This window comes from Ceratotherium simum, chromosome 6, assembly GCF_057802395.1.
Source record: "Ceratotherium simum simum isolate JZ-2026a chromosome 6, ASM5780239v1, whole genome shotgun sequence".
NCBI classification, from domain to species: domain Eukaryota; kingdom Metazoa; phylum Chordata; class Mammalia; order Perissodactyla; family Rhinocerotidae; genus Ceratotherium; species Ceratotherium simum.
Window position 1 is genome coordinate 87,658,432 of NC_141905.1, and position 18,926 is coordinate 87,677,357.

Consider the following 18,926-nt stretch of genomic DNA (forward strand, 5'->3'; position numbering starts at 1 on the left):
CCAAAAGTTCCCTGAGTTGGGTCAGAAGTTGGTTGTTTAGGGTATATGCCTGGACATAATGAAACATCTGGCTGGTTCTGGTTTGATTAATGACTCTTTTAGGAAGCGGGTGCAAATCTATGCTTCAGGGCACCCCTGGGTGTTACCATAGTTCCCCAAATACCTCATTTATACTTAATAATAGATTCATCCCAGAGAGGTGGGAAAATCCTTTCTGTCTTAGGTTAGACTCTGATCTGGTCTGAGTTTGAGATATAGCAGTATTTTCCTTGTATGTTCTCAAAAAGGAAAAAAAAGAAAACATTTATTTCTAAAATTGAGATGCATTGCAGGCAGTTGGTAATCAGATTTTTAAAAACTTCTTCAATAATAGTGTTGACCCCTTTAAAAATTGGCTAGAACTATGGATTTGTACTTGTTACAATTTTGGAAACTGAAATATGGAGATGATGAAGGAATGCCACATGTATTCTAAATGACTTTTTAAACTTTAGAATTCTCAGAAAATTGACCGATTAGATGGTGCACATGCCCCAGAGTTGACCAAAAAAGTTCAGCGCCATGCATCTAGTGGCTCCTTCCCACCCAGTGGTAATGAGCAGCCTAAAGAAGATCTCAACCTTCGCCTGAAGAAATTAACCCATGCTGCCCCCTGCATGTTGTTTATGAAAGGAACTCCTCAGGAACCACGTTGTGGTAAGAAGCTGCTTTTAAGACAATGTTAACAAAATGGGTACTTTATCAGGATAGGGTACAGTTGAGGCAGACGTGCTTTTTTCAGGCCATACCATACATCTTACACTTGTGTTCAGATACCTTTGAACATCAGAAAGGTCATAATTTCCTGTGGCATAGTATAATTAGGTGATATGAATTAGTTTGCACTATAGTCTCAGAGAATGTTGGAACCAAAAAGCATCTTAGAAATCATCTAATTCACCATCTCTGTGCACATAAGTACCCAAAGATCTGAAGGCCACCTCCTCAGGGTCACCTGGTAGCAGAGTGGGGATTAGGTTCCAACAACCATATTGCTGTCTCCATTAGTGGGCTTTGCCTATTGAGTTAACTTTGCTGTTAACAGTTACCCTCTCTTCCTCAGCAGGCTCCTTTTATTCACCTGGTCCAGGGTTAACAGTTGACCGATTTACAGAGTTTTGATAGTGCTCCTGTGTCTTCCCTGTGTACTTTTGCCTTCCGTGTCGTCTCTCAACATGTAATGACTATATTATTCCCCCACTGCCATCATTTTCAGTGTATAGCTGCTAGTAATTTAAAGATTCCTAATTCTGTGGCTTATAGTCACTCTTATTTTCTGTACCACATGTACACTTGTAATTTTGTCCTTAAGTAAGTTTTAGAGTTATTTGACCCCTCTGGGTTTATGTTGTTTTCTTTTTACTATGCCTCGCACAGCATTATTATGCCACATAATTGAGCCTTAATGCTTTTTGATGTTGCTGTTGAGAACGTAAGAGTATTTGTTTCAGCTGCATGGGAGGGAATTTATTAAGATAGGCGGCAGTAAAATTGAGTGTGCTATTGATAAGATTACTGCACGTCCAGTGTGACTTTATAAAAATAGCCAAGCTTCCAATAGAAATTTAATTGTAAATTCTTCCCTATATGGTTACAAATTACATATTAAATTATGAAAAAGTATAGTTTTAAAAATAAAGTTTCATGATGAACTCTATCTTAAAAAGATAAAACAATGATTCCTTTATCTCTCAGTTGTACTTGAAAAATTTCTTTTCCAATATTTGCATGTCAGATGCCTGCTATTTATGTATTGAAAAGCTAGCTGAGTCTATACTAGAGTTAACGAAAGATAGTAACAGACAGTCTCTGTGTTGTGGTTGTTTGTTTTTAATGGAAGTTGCAGCTGGTTCACTTTCTCCTGTCAAGCATAAAAATTATTTCTGGTACTTTCTGTGGTGACCTAATAATAAGGACTTAAACACCAGCCCAATGGGTTTTATTCAATACTTTCATTCAAGTCTGAAGTGCTGTAGAACTAGCTGTAAGATGTGGACAAACCTGTATGACAGGTTATACAGGTTATACCTAGTAAACCTACAGTAAAACCAATAGAATATTGTCTTCTTTGGAATTGAACAGTAGCATTCTCTTCATCTTTTCTGAATGATAACCAAATAAAATTGGCGGGTGATGAAAACTGAAGCTTGGGGCAGGTATACTCAGGCACCAGAGGGGAAGCTGTTTTATTGGAGAGCATCATAGACTAGATGTCATGCAGGTGAGCTGCAGTCCCAACTCTGCCCCGTGCCACCTGCCTTGATAACTTGACGTACAGGTCAGTTTATTGTCCTTGTGCCTTCAGTTCTTCCTTGGTGGTGTTGGGTGTTGGAGCCAAGCTTGGAGCCAGTCTTTTCAATTCAGATGTTGTATGATTATTTAAATAAATTAGAATTACGTGTAGAAATAATCATTTTTCTGCTTAACCTTTTATTTCATTAGACTGAATTTATGATGTATTTCTAGCTATTTTGATATTAACTGTCTGAATGGCATTTAGAAGACTGTACAAATAACAAGTTAGAATAAAAAAGAAGCTTTAAAACATAGAGCAGTCTGAAAAACATATTAAAGACATTTAGATAATAGACATAATTAGGGAGTTAAAAAAATTTTTAGATTTATATGATTTAACAGAGTTTCATTCTGTACTAGTACTTGTTTTATTCTTTATAATTTTTATAATTACTTTTTTTTTTGCTGAGGAAGATTTGCCCTGAGCTAACAGTTGTGCCAGTCTTCCTCTATTTTGTCTGTGGGTCACTGCCACAGCATGGCTGCCAATGAGTGGTGTAGGTCTGCACCTGGCACCTGAGCCTGGGCTGCTGAAGTGGAGCATGCTGAACTTAACCACTAGGCCACGGGGCCAGCCCATAGCTACATTTTTAATAGACTTTTCTGTTTCTCAATATTTTGGTTTCTGTTACAACATGTCTTTCTATCACATATAGTGAATAGATCATTTTAGATTGATGGTATTCTTTAATAAAATTTCTACTTAAGGATTAATTGGGAGATCCTTCTGTTGTGACTGCACTGTCACTTCCTTCATTGATTCTGCTCTGATTCTCTTTGGCCTTTCTGTGTGCACTGCTACACAAACTGTCTTCATCCTTAAATTGTTTATTAGAAAGAATGTGACTTGCACCCTCTTCCTTTGTGAGCCTGTTCAGTGGAAAATTGTTTTTGCTCTTCTGTTGGCACATTAGAGACGAGGTGTTAGGCAAAGCCTCCTTTATAAAAGCAGTGACCATCAACACTCATGAACTCAAGTGGCTGGTATTTCCATATTTTACGCAGAATTCATTTGAAAACGTTACCGTCAGTATCACCCTTTACTCCCGTTGGACTCCCTTTGTAAAGTAGAGCTACGCTTGATTTTTGATTGGCTGGCCCCCACCTTGCTTTCAGTTAATCAGGAAAACATGAATGAATAGCATTTAAATTTTGTATCAAAGAAACCTTGAAAGCCGTTTCAGGGTCTGTCCTGGAGTCTACTTGGACACAGCCCAGCCCCTGCACATTTCACATCTCGGTCTTCTTAACCTTTACTTTTTGGGCTCTACCTACGGAATTGTATAGTGCGTTATGAGCCTGACGTATTGATACGTTCTCCGTCGTCAAAGAATTAGATTGTCCTTATTCCGTGCTCCTCAAGAGGACAAGAAAGAGAGGGCTCTCATGTTTTAGGAAGATTTTCAAAAAGCACTGAGATGTACATCTTTTTAAACAGAATGTTAAATCCTTGAACATGCAGGTTAATTAAGTTATTTGGGAATTCTTATATCTATTTCAGTTAGCAAAGCTTTTAGTAAGGCAAAAGGTATTTGAACCACAGTACAGACATTTCTCTTGCAGTGAGAGTCGTCTAACTGGATTTTGCTTTTTAAAAAATCAGACACAAAAACATTACAGGATTGGAAGTGTTCTTTAGTGTTTTCTTGTTAGGTAGTGATGCATTGTGGCAGTTGGGCCTCTTGTTCATGTCTCCTGTCATGAGTAGAAATGACTACAGGTAGAAGTGGTGGTTCTGTGACAGTTAAACAGGATTTTTCTACTTTTAAATATTTTTATTTCATGCTTGCATTTTTCTTAAAAAAAAGTATGTGTAAATATTTTGTTATTAGAATAAAGCCTTCTCACTATTTTATCCTTAAGCATAACATTTTCAGTTTGCCACTTTAACCCTTAAAAATGAAACACTACCAATCAATCTTTCTGGTCTGCATGTAATTGCCTAAAGCTAAAATAAAGCTTTTTCACAGCCAGTTACAGTAGAAATGAGTTAATATATTGGCAACAGAATAACCATCAGCAATCAGCCGTTAGCTGTTTACTAATGAACTCCCAGATGGATGAAAAAATTTCAGAATCAGTGTTTTACTTCAGGCTGTACATGAACTTAACACTTCAGTTGTAGGAAAAGCAACTTATATGCTGTATAAATAAATACCAGTGCTTCATCTCAGTAAGCTGCAGATCTGGAAAAGGTTTGGAGCTCAGTAATAGATCCATGTTTTAATAGTAGAAGTGCTTTTGCACTTCTGTTAATTGCAAGATTCTTGCAATTAATCTTATACTGAATTTTATGATTTGATTTTATTTAAGAATAATTGCTGATGCTCTTAAATCTTGTAGGAATTTTGAATCTGAAGAATAGGTTATTTTCCAGTGAATTATGACTGTGTTTGAAAAGAAGAGTGATGGAATGTGAAAGAGTAGAGTGGTACAAAGTATTGAAAAACAATTGGGAAGAATTAGCTTATGGAAAGAAAAATATCCTCTTTTCAGACAAGACTAACAGATTTATAAAAGACTGATAGTCACACTCTTATTCTTCAGTACTAATGTCATAATAGGAAAATGATGTCAAAAAACTATGGAACAAAAATGTGTCACAAAAGTATAATAAAATCATGGAACATAAGATTGTCACTACAGTGCAGTAAAAAAAAATCACATTACATACTTTGGGGAATGTAAATAGTTTTAAAAAAGAAACTGTCAAGTTATGACACCAGATGAGAAAGAGCACTGTCAGTCTATTGACAGTTCATATGTAACAACAGAGAGGTAGTTTTGAAAGTTAATGTGCTATATCCATTTTAGACTAAAAGAGAACACATTCCTTCTTGATTTTTAATTTATTCTATTTAGAGATGGTCAAGATTGAGAACTACTGAAATATATACACAGGAAGCAGTAAAAAAGGTCAATAGAAACCAAACAGAATTGGGTTTCCAGTATAGTCAAGTAGTAGTTAAAAATTACTATTGTAGGGGCTGGCCTGGTCATGTAGCGGTTAAGTTCTCGCACTCCACTTTGGTGGCCTGAGGTTTGCCGGTTCCGATCCTGGGCGCGGACCTACTCACCACTCATCAAGCCATGCTGAGGCGGCGTCCCACATAGAGCAACTGGAAGAATGTACGACCATGACATGCAGCTATATCTACTGGGGCTTTGGGGAGGAAAAAAAGGAGGAAGATTGGCAACAGATGTTAGCTCAGGGCCACTCTTTCTCAAAAAAAAAAAAAAAATTACTACTGTAGAGTTTTTTCCTCCACCCAGTGTTGATTCTCGTAGATTCACAGAGCAGCAGAGCTGGGAGGGACTGTGCCGGGTGTCTAGGTCAGTCCCCTGCTTGATGGGAAAGTACAGGGAGGAAAGGTGGCTGTTCAGGGCTTAAACCATGTGTCTACTTGGTGGATGGAGCAGGTGCCAGGGCTTCAGGTCTCTGCTTTTTTGAGCAGTACTGTTTCTCTTACAACAAAAGATGTGCCTAATACTTAAGAGGAACTTTGATAAATACACACACACACATACCTGAACATGTGGTTAACCTGAGTTAAGCCATACCTGAACATGTGGTGTGCTTCAAGGTCAGATAAGGAGTTCTTGGAATTTGCTTTCTCTTTACATACTATTCAGCTGTGCTAATTAAATCACTGGTAAAATAGAGGCAGGCATCTATATTTAGTAGATAATATGTACTCTGAATTAATTTAAAATTGTGTGTATGTTAATGAGGGGGAGAGAAGCTAAGTTCTTTGTTTTCTTTTTCTGTATGCAGGTTTCAGCAAGCAGATGGTGGAAATTCTTAACAAACATAATATTCAGTTTAGCAGTTTTGATATCTTCTCAGATGAAGAAGTTCGTCAGGGCCTCAAAACCTATTCCAACTGGCCCACCTATCCACAGCTCTATGTTTCTGGAGAGCTCATAGGAGGACTTGATATAATTAAGGTTAGAATTGAGAAATCTGTACCTTGTAAAGAGTTTTCATTTAGAGCGTATTTTCATAAGTGCTATAATCTAAAGTATAAATTTCTTAAGAATCTCTACATTTATGAATATGAATCTGGAATATATACAAAGTATTTCTGATGAGATGATTGACTAATATTCTGTATTATGATATGACCAAGGAGTTTTATGTTATAATAAATGTTTTCTTAAACTTACATGTATGCTTATTTCAGGAGCTAGAAGCATCTGAAGAACTAGATACAGTTTGCCCCAAAGCTCCGAAATTAGAGGAAAGGTAAGTGTTTTAAAAGTTTCAAATAGTCTACCATTTGTTATTTTAAAAATATTTTTGAATTCTCAGTTTTTGCTTGCTCTTTCTATATAGAAAATCAGATTTGTTTTTGTATGCCAAGGTCATAATTGTGTTGTTTGCAGTCAGACTAGTCATGCAAACTAGGTCTCATTTAGACTGGAGATATTTTTCACCAATTTAATGATTACGTGGAGGATATTCTTTGTTTTTATAGACATGTCATTATCACAGTGGAATAACCAAGTTTTAGTTATCTCTCTGCATTTCAGAGCCAGGATCCAATTGTCTTGGTGGTCAATTTTAGTAACAGTTTAGTAACAGTTCATGCTCATGGCCTAAACCTGGCTTACTTGTGTTTTCTTATATGGAGCCCTGATGCCTGCTGCGTTCACTGTCCTGTTAGAACACTGTGAGAAGGAAATGCTGCGTATGTAGTGCATGTGTAAACACTTTAGAGATTTCTCATGTCCTGTCTAAACCATGATAACTTAAAATTCAAGGAGATTTTGGAGCTGTAAAACCTGTCTTCATTTGTTTTATGAGGGAACTCAATCAACTTTTAGAGATTTTATCTCCTAGAAACTTTGGACTTTGGGCTATAGGGAGATAAAGGGATTTTTATTATAATAAATATAAATTAATGTAGGGGTTTAAAAAGGAATTTATTTTGAAGTATAGTAGTATATCAGCCGTTCATAGTTGGGGCTTGAGTTTGTAAGGTAAAACTTCCTCTTGTAATTTTCTTGCTATTCAAATTTTGAGAATTTCTAAAAGTGTTTAATAATAAATACCTCGTTTATCTGTCCTTGATTAATAAAGTAATCCTCATCAATTGTATTCCATATATGTCAGTCTGACCTTTAAGTGCCACATTTTCTCAAATGATGTACACTCTTTCATGCGTTTTTTGGTAAGAAAGGAATGCTCCTAGCCCCTTTGTTGACTCGGGTGTGCTCAGTTGCATTCTTGGCTGTGTGGCCTGGGAGGCTCACAGAGGCTGTGCGGCCTTAGAAGACTGCTCTGCTTTTCATTTGCTTGCAGCTTATTTTTCTCTCTGTTGAGTACACTCTTGCTGTTGTTGATGTCCCTGTCTCCATCAGACCTCTCTCTTTTCTCAGTGTGCTGCGTTTATATCTCCTGTGGTTTCAGACACCAAAAGATTGGCTAGAATTCTGTAGAAAGTAAAATTCAGTATATTTTGAGTAATAATTTAAAGGTATCCTGGTAAACAAAGTGCAGTAGCCTGAGTTCTGGGCTTGGTGACACTCTGTGGGTGAGAGAGAGGGACTTGTGTTGGTTCCCTGGATCCAGGTAGTTGGGTCACTAGGTGAGTGATCAGGATCAGCATTGTGTTCTTTATTTCTGACTGTTTTTTTGAGAATTAGCTAATTATGCTATATTGAAAGTGTACGTGACATAGCTTTGTGCATGATTTGTGCGTTTCATTTGTGATAACTTTATTCTATGAGGAGCTTTTGAGCCATGAGTGATTCAGAGCATCTGTGAAAGGAGAAGGACACAGTGATGTTATCACCGTGGGGCTTAGAGGTTCTTTAGCAGTCCATTGTCCTGACGTGGAGAGTTCCTGAGATTTGTGACTAGACTTCAGGCTATATACAGATGGTTAAAATTCCTGACGGCAAGTTAGATCACGATGTTTGAAAGATTGTATAAAATATTAAACGTAAAGTTAATGTAAGCATTTGATTTTAGCAGCTGGTGTTAGTTGGTGTTCCAAGATTTAGTGCGTCCCCCTCCAGGTATGACCTTGTGAGCACTTAAGAGTGTAGAGCTGTGCACAGCCTCGTGATGGAAAAGGGAACACACAAAATATAGTTCTGCAAATTCTGGATGGGCTCAATATATAGGCCCCTTATTGAGCAATTCCTTATTGAATTGGTTATTATTATTTTTTTAGTACCGTGAGTTGATGGGCTTAAATTGCAACTTGAAGGAACATTCGTTGCCTTAAAAAGCCATATTGTGTTTTACAGTGGCTTAGGGAGAGAATGAAATAAAGGAAAATGTCAACGCATTTGCTTGTTTAATACCACTCAAAGCTTCGAACTATCATCCTGCTATCCCTCAAATATGCATGTTACTCATGAAGCGGAGCAAAAGTGGTGTTTAATAATTGAGCTGAGCCGTTTTATATCAATTTTCTCTCTTTAGGCTCAAAGTACTGACAAATAAAGCTTCTGTGATGCTCTTTATGAAGGGAAACAAACAGGTAAAGAACTCAAAAATGGTTTTATTTGTAATTTCTTTTGATGTTAACATCTGCAACAGGGGGACACTTAAATGTTTTTTTCCTAGCTTTAGCTAATGAAGCTATAGTGGTATCAGGAAGTTATCCAGGCCTTAATTGGTGCTTATGGAGATCAAACAAAGTAATCTACATTTTGCTTGACTTTATCATCAACATCTCAGTGGGGTGCATTTCTTTCTGCTGCCAAACTTTGTCAGCCAACTTGGTCAACACTTAACTGGTTCTGATAGTTGCTGTCCCGCCACCATTTGAGTTTGTTGGCTCTTGTAGCATGCAGTTTGTACTTCTTGAGTACAGGAAACCTTCTAGTTCTTGGGTTTGCAGTTCTAGATCATCTGTTAGAAGTGTTGACGATGGAGAAATAAACCCTGGCTGCGTCACGTCTGCTCAGTACTTGTTTGATGAATGAGTGAAACAGTTTGGCACTTCTTCTTTGTTGTGGGATGGTTCTTACACCTTTTTTGGTGGAAGTACATATTGATTGTGCATCATTTTGAATATCAGGTTTGATAGATCACTCCCACTGATAGTTCGAGCAAAACTACTTATCATTTGTATTCGGCTTAGAATGGTAACCTCCAAAAACCTGCCTCTGTTACCTTACTTTATTCTCAACCAGATGTTGAGGTAGGCATGGCTGGAGAGAGTTGGCCCGTTTCAGAGATGAGGAAACTAAAGCTCTAAGAGGCGAGGCTGATGGAATAAAGACTGCAGTTATGTTCAGTCTGCCTCACTTATCAGCCAGGATGTGTTGGGCAAGTCACTGAACTTCACAGAGCTTCACTTTCCTCTCTTGTGAACAGGCAGCCTGGTACCTCACAGGGTCATTTTGAGAACAAGGTTACGATAACTAGTGTGAAGGTTAATATAACTCATATAGTGAAACCAATTAGTTTATATAACTAATTAGTTAATATAACTGTTACAATGAAACTAATAATAACTGGGAAAGTGGTAATATAAATTTCAGCATGTTGTGATCACTAGATTAGGACCTAGATTCTTTGTCTGATTCACTGTATTTATTAAAACAAAATAGGGGAAGTTAATTTCCAGTAGTGATAAAGTGAATCTTTTTTTTTTCTTCTTGATGATTATTTAAAACAGATTTTTATTCTCAAAATTTTTTTTTCTGGAAGCTCAGAAAGTATTTGTGTATTTTAGGGATAGAATTATTAGCACTATTAAGATGTTTATGTGGTGCCAAATCTTTTCTACAAGATTGCTGGAATTTGGGATCCTGTGACATGTAAACAAAGTGTAAGATTTCCATAACCTCAAGAAAGTTTGGTACTCTATAATGTAAAGATAAATTTTAAAAGTGAGAGTAAAAGTCCAGTTGGGAGCAGGAAAATGATGATCCTAATCATTGCAAAAAGGTTAAATGAGTTCAGATGATCCGTATGAGGGAAGTAGAGAGGAGCTGAAGTCTCAGCAGAGTGTTGAGGCTTGACTTAGAGGAACTTTTTGACCTCAAGGATTATAAGTGACTAGAACACGTCATCTCCAGTGGTTACAAACCGAAGTAAGTCTGTGTGCTGTGCATCTGGGACGACATGTGAATGGGGTCAGTACTTGAAGGTGCAGGGAGGGGTGAGGTGGCTTCCTGAATGCTCACCTGTCTGGCTGCTCTTTGATGGGGAGAGGCACTGGGAGGCTGTCAGAGCAGCGCTGCATTGTTCGAGTGCTGTCCTGGTAGACAGAGTGTTGCATACGACCGTGCCAGAGGGCCATGTAGAAAATGTAATACATCTTACTTTTTTTTTCTTCTTCTAAATTTAGGAAGCTAAATGTGGATTCAGCAAACAAATTCTGGAAGTACTAAATAGTACTGGGTAAGTCAGTCTTGTTCTCAAACATTTAGGAAATTCCAGCTTTTCACTTGTGCCACTGATGCTTTTCAGTTGTTATGTCTCTATTCATATATTTTTATCTCTCTATTTATTTTTACTATATTGTTTTGCAAATGCTTTAACTTAGACCACAATAGTATTTTCTGGCCAGTGTCAAGCTATTGGTAACATAAAGGAGGTTCTCAGGCAACCAATGAAATAACTATTTGTCTGCTTTCTTAGAGGAAAGTTAATAGCTAAGTTCTTACCAGGCATAAAGACATTTTAGGGAAAGTGTATTATAGGTTTTTAATTTTATTTAAAAATATATTCTAGTTTTGAACAGTTCATGAAACTGATAGGGCACATGTTAAGGTACATTATCTTGATCTCTGAAGTAGGCTGAGTTAAATTGCAGTGCCTATGCTTTTGATTTGCCCAGTGATGAAGCTGCCAGGTAAGAAAATTGCGATTGATTTCTGTGGTTAAAAACAAAACCAATATGTCAATTATACCTCGATTAAAAAAAAAACACTTATATGGAGATATTTAGCACATGATCTATAAGGTTTGTCAAATAGTTTTGCTTATTTCTCTTCCTTTTTTCTTATTTCATGATTGCTTCTTTTTAATATTTTAAAAGCTAACCATAGCTTTAAATGTATTAGCCAACCCTATGAAATTATAGGGAAAGTGATCTTTGAAATATTTAGACATTCTTGGGCAAAGTTGAAAGGAGTTGAGAAGCACAGGTTTAAATACAACTTTAGGGACGTAAAAAGAATGGTTGATTTCTTCAAATGACTGCGACATTTTACAGAGGAGAGTCTAGTCAGTCTGTTGTCCTGTGGCCTCCAGCCTGCCCCTTCTTCATCCTGCCGGTGGCTTAGGAGAGGCTGGCTTGGGTTTGGTAATCATTTATTATGGTCCGCTTTCTCTGTCTTCCTTTTGCCACAGCTCCATGGTGAGACACACTCAGTCCACCTCTCCTTAGCCCCACTGTGTCCCCTCGGGGCATGCTTCCGTAAAGCCATGAGGCCAGGACATGACAACACTGGGCCTGTCTCAGCTCATGTATTCAGTGAAACATCTTTATAACTTTGCTTGCTGTCCATCTCTGTCTAATCCAGATTGGATTGGAAGTACCAGTTATCCTAGGACAGAGGGGCTTCTTTGGGAGAGAATGCCCGCCCGGCTCTAGACTTGGTAAACACGGTTGGCCCTACGAAGAGCCAGGCCTTGGGGACCTCTGAGGTTCTTTTGGGTTGAACAGATCATGATCTTGCTGGGAGTCATAAAGCTCTTGGCTTTTTATTCCTTCTCCATTCTTGCACTTAACCTTTCCTTTGCTAGCCAGAATACACATGCCTCGAGGGGCTGAGTACCAAGTGTATATTGATGTGTGAAAGGTACTCTTTACAAAGAACTTGTAGGAGACATATTGGCATTTATGACTCTGCATGCCTCCATACACCGGGCCCAGTACTGCTTAGGTCCCCTGTGGATAGTTCTGTAGCTCGTTATTTTTACAATACTGTTTAGATGAGGAGATCTTTAGTTCAACTTGAAAGGAGACTTACCTTGTGTGGGTCTTTTTTTTTTTTTTTAAATCTTTGCTCTTCTTTCCAATATTCCTTTTTTGGTACTTGCTGCTGATTAAATATTAAGTTGATTAAGTTGTCTTATTTTTTGACTGTTGCCTGCACCATGGACAGTTTTCTAGGGAACTTGTTTACTAAGTAAATAAGATTTCCCTATATGAAGGTGATTTTGGTTTTATGGAAACTGAAATTTGTTTCTCATATGTAGCATTTTCTTTGGCCAGTTTTTGGACCTGCACATGTCCCCACAGTCTCTCTGCGGGAACTCAGTCATACATTCATACTAATTCTTTGACCACCGTAAAGTGAAATCCGTCTGAGTAGATATGGTTGGATTTTAATGCAGTGATTTTTCGTTCATTTATACAAGTAGTGTTCATTATACAGTATAAAGCCACAGTGCTTTCACTGGTTTTATGCATGTTGAAAACAGCATGTGTGTTCAGAAATAAGTTTATTTCTGGGTGGAAAGCAGACATCCATAAGGCGGCGTTTGTTGACAGTGTGGTTATCCTGGCTGGTGAGCCCCCAGCCTAGCCAGTGTTCACCCGCCTCTGTCCAGGGGCAGCAGAGCTGCTCCATCCTGCTCCTTCAACAGCTTCCAGTAGGTTAAGAAGCAGCAGCCTGGGGTGGGGGCTGGAAATGGAGTGAGAGTGTTAATGACAGGCGGGTGTAAATAGTGAGCATGAGTCTAACCCCGGGGTTGGCAGACTGCAGCTGGCCCCCTACTTTTGTTAGAATGCTGCCACACCCCTTCCTCTGCGGTGCCGGGCTGCTTCTGTGCTGTGTGGCAGAGACGAGCAGTTGCAGTAGAGACCGTATGGCCTGCAGACCCTCAGTGTTTACTGTCTCACCCTTGAAGAAGAAGTTTGCTGACCCCCATCTAACCCAGTATTGTCTAGAGAAACATCCAGATATAATTTGTATCTTAGAATGACTTAACTCTGTGCTGTACCTGCCAGATTAAGAAGTAAAATCATTTCCATTTTTCCACAGTAAATTTTTTTAGCAACAAAATAGTTTACTTTCCTTGACTGTTTTTAAAACACAAAATAGGTTTTACAATTTTTGTTTAAAACTGTATTTCCTGTTAAAATGTTTTCTCCTTTTTGTAGTGTTGAATATGAGACGTTTGATATATTGGAGGATGAAGAAGTAAGTTCTATGATTTATGTCCTTTGTTTTAGTTTTAATCATTAGGGTCTGATACGAAGGTTTCAGGGTTCCTCTTGTTTCCGTAGGTTCGGCAGGGATTAAAAGCTTACTCTAATTGGCCAACATACCCTCAGCTGTATGTGAAAGGGGAGCTTGTTGGAGGTCTGGATATTGTTAAGGTAAGGTTGGAATTCATCTGGTATCCTGAAGAACTGAAAATTTTGACATATTTAAAAATTATTATTTCATATTGAGCAGAAACTTCGGGGTTGTCCTTCAGGCCTTTCTTTTCTGGCCTCATATCCACTCACTTCCAGACCATAATATCTTGTCATTCTCACTGTCACTGCCGTATCAGTGTTCTCACCTCTCACCTGAGCTGGTCACATCCTCTCCCTTACTGTGGGCCTCTCCTGCTGCTCTGAGTCCTCTTCAGAACCTCCATAGCTCCTGAGGGACTGCGGGCTCAAGTCCACACTCTGTGACCTGGTGTTCAGAGAAGCTTAACTTACGTGGCCGAGCTCACAATTTGATTTTACTCACACTGTACTGAATCCGGTAGAACTGTCTTCTGTGTTTTCAGCTTTTCTTCACCCTGTCTCTTCTGCTTTGGATTCCCTTGCATGTTCCATAATTACATCTGTTTTCTGTATTCTTCAAGGCCCCTCTTGTCTGTGAATCATTTACAGATTCTTCCAGCCAGAAATGTTTGTTTTGCTCCTGCACTTTTATACTTATATATTATAATTATTATATTAGTTTCTCATGTCTTTCTGCCTCACATGTACTTGGGTGATGGAGTGAAGAGCACCAGGCTGTGGGCAGGAGGCCTGAGTCCCAGTGCCCACCTGGCCCTGCTGGCTATGCCACAGAAGCCTGAGGTCACTGACCTCAGTTTCCTGAAAGAAAACTGGAGGATTGCGTCAGGTCATCTCCAAGTCCCCCTTTGATTCTCAGATACTAGAAAATTGGTTAGCTCTGTCAGATTGTAAGCATGTTTTGAGAGGACGCTTCCTTGTATGTCTTTGATGATTAATTTCCTTCGTGGGTTTGCTTCAAGTAAACTCTCATAGAATTTAAAATGGGCATGACTTTTCTTATAGGATTTAAAGTCTAGAACTTAGGGCACTTCCACCTAATAGCACCTGTGTGCTCCATAGCTCTACTGGTTAGCCCAGAACAGCAGAGGGAGGCTGCAGCTTTAATATCCTCAAACTCTCTACCCTACCCCAGGCCCACCCTGGCTGGGCGTCACGGTGTTGGAGGAGGGTGGCAGTGGGTGGGTACAGGTGAGGGCCTGAGCAGGCATACCAGGCTCTGCTTGAGAAGCACGAACCTCCATGAAAGGTGAGCTGGTGGAACTACTCCAGCGCTCAGGCCTTCCTCTCGTCTCGCCGGTTAGAAGATTTTCTGTGAGGTCTGATCTCTGACTTTTTAAGTGGAAGGCAAGTAGTGAGTAGTACTGCTTCTAGTTATGTTGTAAACTAAAAGTTTTTAACTCATACTTTCGTAACGTGCAAGAACTCTAGCTCGTCTCTGTCAGCACTGCGAGCCGGTAGGTTTTATAAACACAGGCGTGAGCGCCTCTGACTGCCGAGACGGCTACCCTGCGATTTTATCCACATGGGTTTTGTCTCCTGCCAGGTTCTAGGTTTGACATCATACTTCTTAAGTCAGTGAGGCATTTTTCCTACTAAACTGTCTTGTTCCTGGACGAAAAAAGGGTTTAACACAGTAGCTTTTGAATAGCCCTGAAGCAACAATAGATCTGCATTTGTTATTTTATATATATTTTTTATTTTTGTAAGACACAAACGGTCTTCAAACCCCAAATACTCTTGAGCCTGTTTGTGTCTAAATGTTTTATAGCCTGTACCTTAGCCATTGGTAATTCTTAGGAAGATACAATCAATAAATCTCATTTAATTCTAAAGCTGAGCTGCATGAGCAACTTCTTTTTAGGTATATAACAAGAGTGTTTTATGACTTTGTATGTTCATTCACCTGCTAAGAACATATACATTTGGAAATTGGTGATGTTGTTAACATTTTTCTTTGAGAAGATAACGGAATAACTCTTAGGTTGCCATTTTGGTCTGTTTGTTACAGAGTGTAGTTCTTCACCTTTAGTTCAATTACAGCATCAGTTATGCTCCAGACGGGTTCATTCTGGCTGGCCTCTGTAGGAGTGTTGAGTGCTTTTTTTGTTGAGTGGGTAATTAAATAAATGAATTACTCAGTAAGTCAGTGAGTCAGTCTAATGTCCTGAGAAAAACAGCTACTAACTAATATGTACTCAGTGAGTTAATCTTACCTCTAAAGAGTGAACAGTTTACTCCTGAAGAATCTTTAGACTGAAAACAGTTTGTTTAGAGAGAGTCAGAATATTTAGATCAGGCTGCTGTTTAAACTGGCTCGAGTTCACTGCAGTGATGATGATGAGAATGGCTGTGTGGAGGGACTTTTGCCGGGCAAGGCATACTGCTGTAGTGCTTCACACAGGTGACTTCCTGCCATCCTCCCAGCAGCCTGACAGGCGCGTTCTCGGTTGATAGATGAGGAAGCACAGACACAGAGAAGTTAGGTGAGCTGTCTGCCATCTCACGGCCAGTAAGCCGTCGAGTCCAGATTCTAGCTGAGGACCGCCCGGCCTTTCCATTGTGCTGCATGGAACTGCCTTCTGAGTTGTGTGCTCGGAAAAGTCCTGCTTGGTCCTTTGGTGCAGCAGGATGTCTGCTCGTTAAATGGGTAGAAGATGCCAAGACATCACTGAGGGTTGTCGAGTTTGTATTACAGAGTCACGCCTATTTGGGTTTGATCAGAGAGGAGCTCAAGTGGATTTTTGTGGTTTTATTGAATGATATTCATGCTGCTTAGTAATAACCTGAAATGTTACATCAAATTAAATGTTTATCTTAGACTAGAAAATCTTATTTATCCTTTATTGTCACATTTTAAACTTGATGCTGTATTCCAAATGTTAAATCTGAAAGATAGGCACAAACAGTTTCTGAATTATTACGTCTTTTCCATGGTTTCTGGCCTTTATGTTTACATTTAATGTTAGTACTGTGGCTTTTCCAGGGTGGGTTGAGAGAGTGAGCATGTTTACTGCCTGTGGGGCAGGAGGTGTCATTTGCATTGTCTGTGAGTGGATGTTAACATTACCTTACTGCTTTCTTCAATCCCTCAAAGTATTTTTCCCTGTTGATTGCTGTTGTTTACATAGGAGGCTTCATTCTTTTGCTCCAGTTGCTCTGTTGCTAATGTTAAATAATTTGTTGGTTTTAGAATACCTTTTTACTTTAATTTTGTAATTTGATAGCATGCTCAGTTTTTATGGCATAATATTTAGTTTGAGTGTGTTGACAGACTGGAGTTTTAATCCAATAAGGTGTTTCTTTTGGTTCTCTGATATAGGTGCAATCTGTAATTGTTTATATGTTTTTATTTTTAAATATACATGTACATGTTTTCTTTTTTTATTTTTAGGAACTGAAAGAAAATGGTGAATTGATGCCTATACTGAAAGGAGAAAATTAATCTTAAACTTGGTGCCCAACTGTTGCAAGAAATATTTAATTACAGTGGAGCAGTTCATGATTTAGTCCTCAGAAATGGACTAGAAGAATGCTTCTTACCCAGTTATGCTTTGTGTATTTCACAAGGTTGTGCTAAATAAATGTATGTTACATTTTTTCCACCAAAAATACAATGCAATAAACATCTTCAAATTCAATTAAAAATAATTGTGTAAAAAAGTGTATTTTTATAGTGATGTTAAACATACTATAATTAACCCACTTTAAATCTCTTTTTCATAATATGTGGGCATCTTGTAGCAGTTAAGAAATAGACGGTTATAAGAAAATGGAGAACTGTGACAGAGTCTGTAACACTCACAACGATATTTAGAACAACTCATAGACCAAACCAATGGCTCCCCTCACTGGCCAGAGATCTCTTTACAGCTTGGAAAAATTCAACTGAAAATCTTCCTCTGATGGCGTCACTGAGCTTGGGGCTGGTGAAACTGCAGAGGCAACGTAAGGTGTCCGCACGTTCAGAGACTCATTGCAGAAAGCACCGGTAGTGTGTTACCCAGAAACATTTAAGAGGAAAATAGTTTCTCATTGAGTATGTTACAGTGAGCACTTTCTTCAAAACATAAAGAAGAACAGGTAGCCGTGACAAAGAGCAGAAGAGTGCTGTCAGTTTGTGTTAAGCACCACGACTTATTTTAATTGTTGTGTTGAAAGTACTGATTTAGCCCTTAAATGGGTTGAAAATCTCTTGAAGTCCATGAAAATTTCAACAGTGTTTTTGATCCTGAATCTAACATATTAAAAAGAGTTGCTCCCTTAGGCCTCTGCTGTGCATGCCTTAAACAGGATGGCTGAATTTACCTCCGTGGTTCATAGATGTGTTTTTTGTGGTACCTATAGTACATGTGACCATTAAAATTTCCCAGCCTGTTCATCTGTGTGGTTAAGTGGCTGATGGTGGTAAGGAAAGGGGCCTGAAGTCAGCAGTTCATATAGGAGAGACAGGAGGAGAGGGTGTGTGTCTAGTGAAGGTTCACCTTCACCACGGCCTGGTTTCCTGTCTCTTGAGCGTCAGGCTCTTTCCCAGTTTTAATTGTGTAAAGAGGAGAGCGCTCACTTACATTGGGTGTATGTTATAAAGGGCAGTCTGCACAAGATTGTAAAGGTGGACATGGCCGTTTTCCTTCCTGCTGGGAGGAGGACACCCATCATGGTGGATTTTCTTGCTACTGTGTGTAATTAGATGGAGCTCGTGTGGGCATTGGTCTGTGAACTTCTTTATTCCATTTAAAACATAAGTCATTGTGTAAGTAAAACCTTTAAAATGCTGATGGGAACGGGATTTTAACTGAAATTTTATTAAGCCATTGGCTTCAAGGATGTGAGTGAATCCTGGAGGAGGAGCCCATCATTTTCTGGTCTACTTTATCCAACCTTAAATCATTTGCATACCACTTTCATGATTTTTGCTCTGTTAACAAGTGCCACCTGTCCTATTATATTGTCTACTAAGTCAACCTTTAATTTCACCTTGTCCTAAGCAAGAATATCTTTGCTATCACAGATTTGATAAGCTATTTTTTTCCCTAATGCACATTCAAATAAACAGAATGCATAGCTTTTAACATAAATGCCCACCTCCAGTTTGGGAACCACTGTTCGGGCCAAAGGCTATTGCTCTGATATTGTAAGATGCTTCATGCATTTTAGGATGACCTTGCCTTCCCTTTGGTTCACTGTTGCATGATGCAGAGCTTCAGTGATAGCATCCTTGGTGGAGCATCACAGTTTGAGTTGGGATGAGTGCTCAGAGTTTTCAGGGAGTTATCACTGTCGAGCATGAGTTTATCGTTTCTTTTAAATTCTCTTGGTTGGTGGTTCTGTTGACTTCAAGTACGTTGGAGTGACAGTGGAGCGTATTTCTGT

The 18,926-nt window shown here is 38.8% G+C and overlaps 1 protein-coding gene across 1 annotated transcript in view; it reads left to right on the plus strand.

Moving 5' to 3' along the window:
• Positions 1-17,204, plus strand: part of GLRX3 (glutaredoxin 3) — a 32,279-nt gene extending 15,075 nt beyond the window's left edge. The window contains exons 4-11 of the mRNA XM_087432873.1: positions 495-696; positions 6,110-6,282; positions 6,519-6,580; positions 8,771-8,828; positions 10,650-10,702; positions 13,416-13,455; positions 13,542-13,634; positions 16,948-17,204. Coding sequence (XP_087288999.1) covers positions 495-696; positions 6,110-6,282; positions 6,519-6,580; positions 8,771-8,828; positions 10,650-10,702; positions 13,416-13,455; positions 13,542-13,634; positions 16,948-16,998 — 732 coding nt within the window. The 3' untranslated portion in view covers positions 16,999-17,204. The remainder of the gene's footprint in view (positions 1-494; positions 697-6,109; positions 6,283-6,518; positions 6,581-8,770; positions 8,829-10,649; positions 10,703-13,415; positions 13,456-13,541; positions 13,635-16,947) is intronic.
• The last annotated feature ends 1,722 nt before the right edge of the window (positions 17,205-18,926 follow it).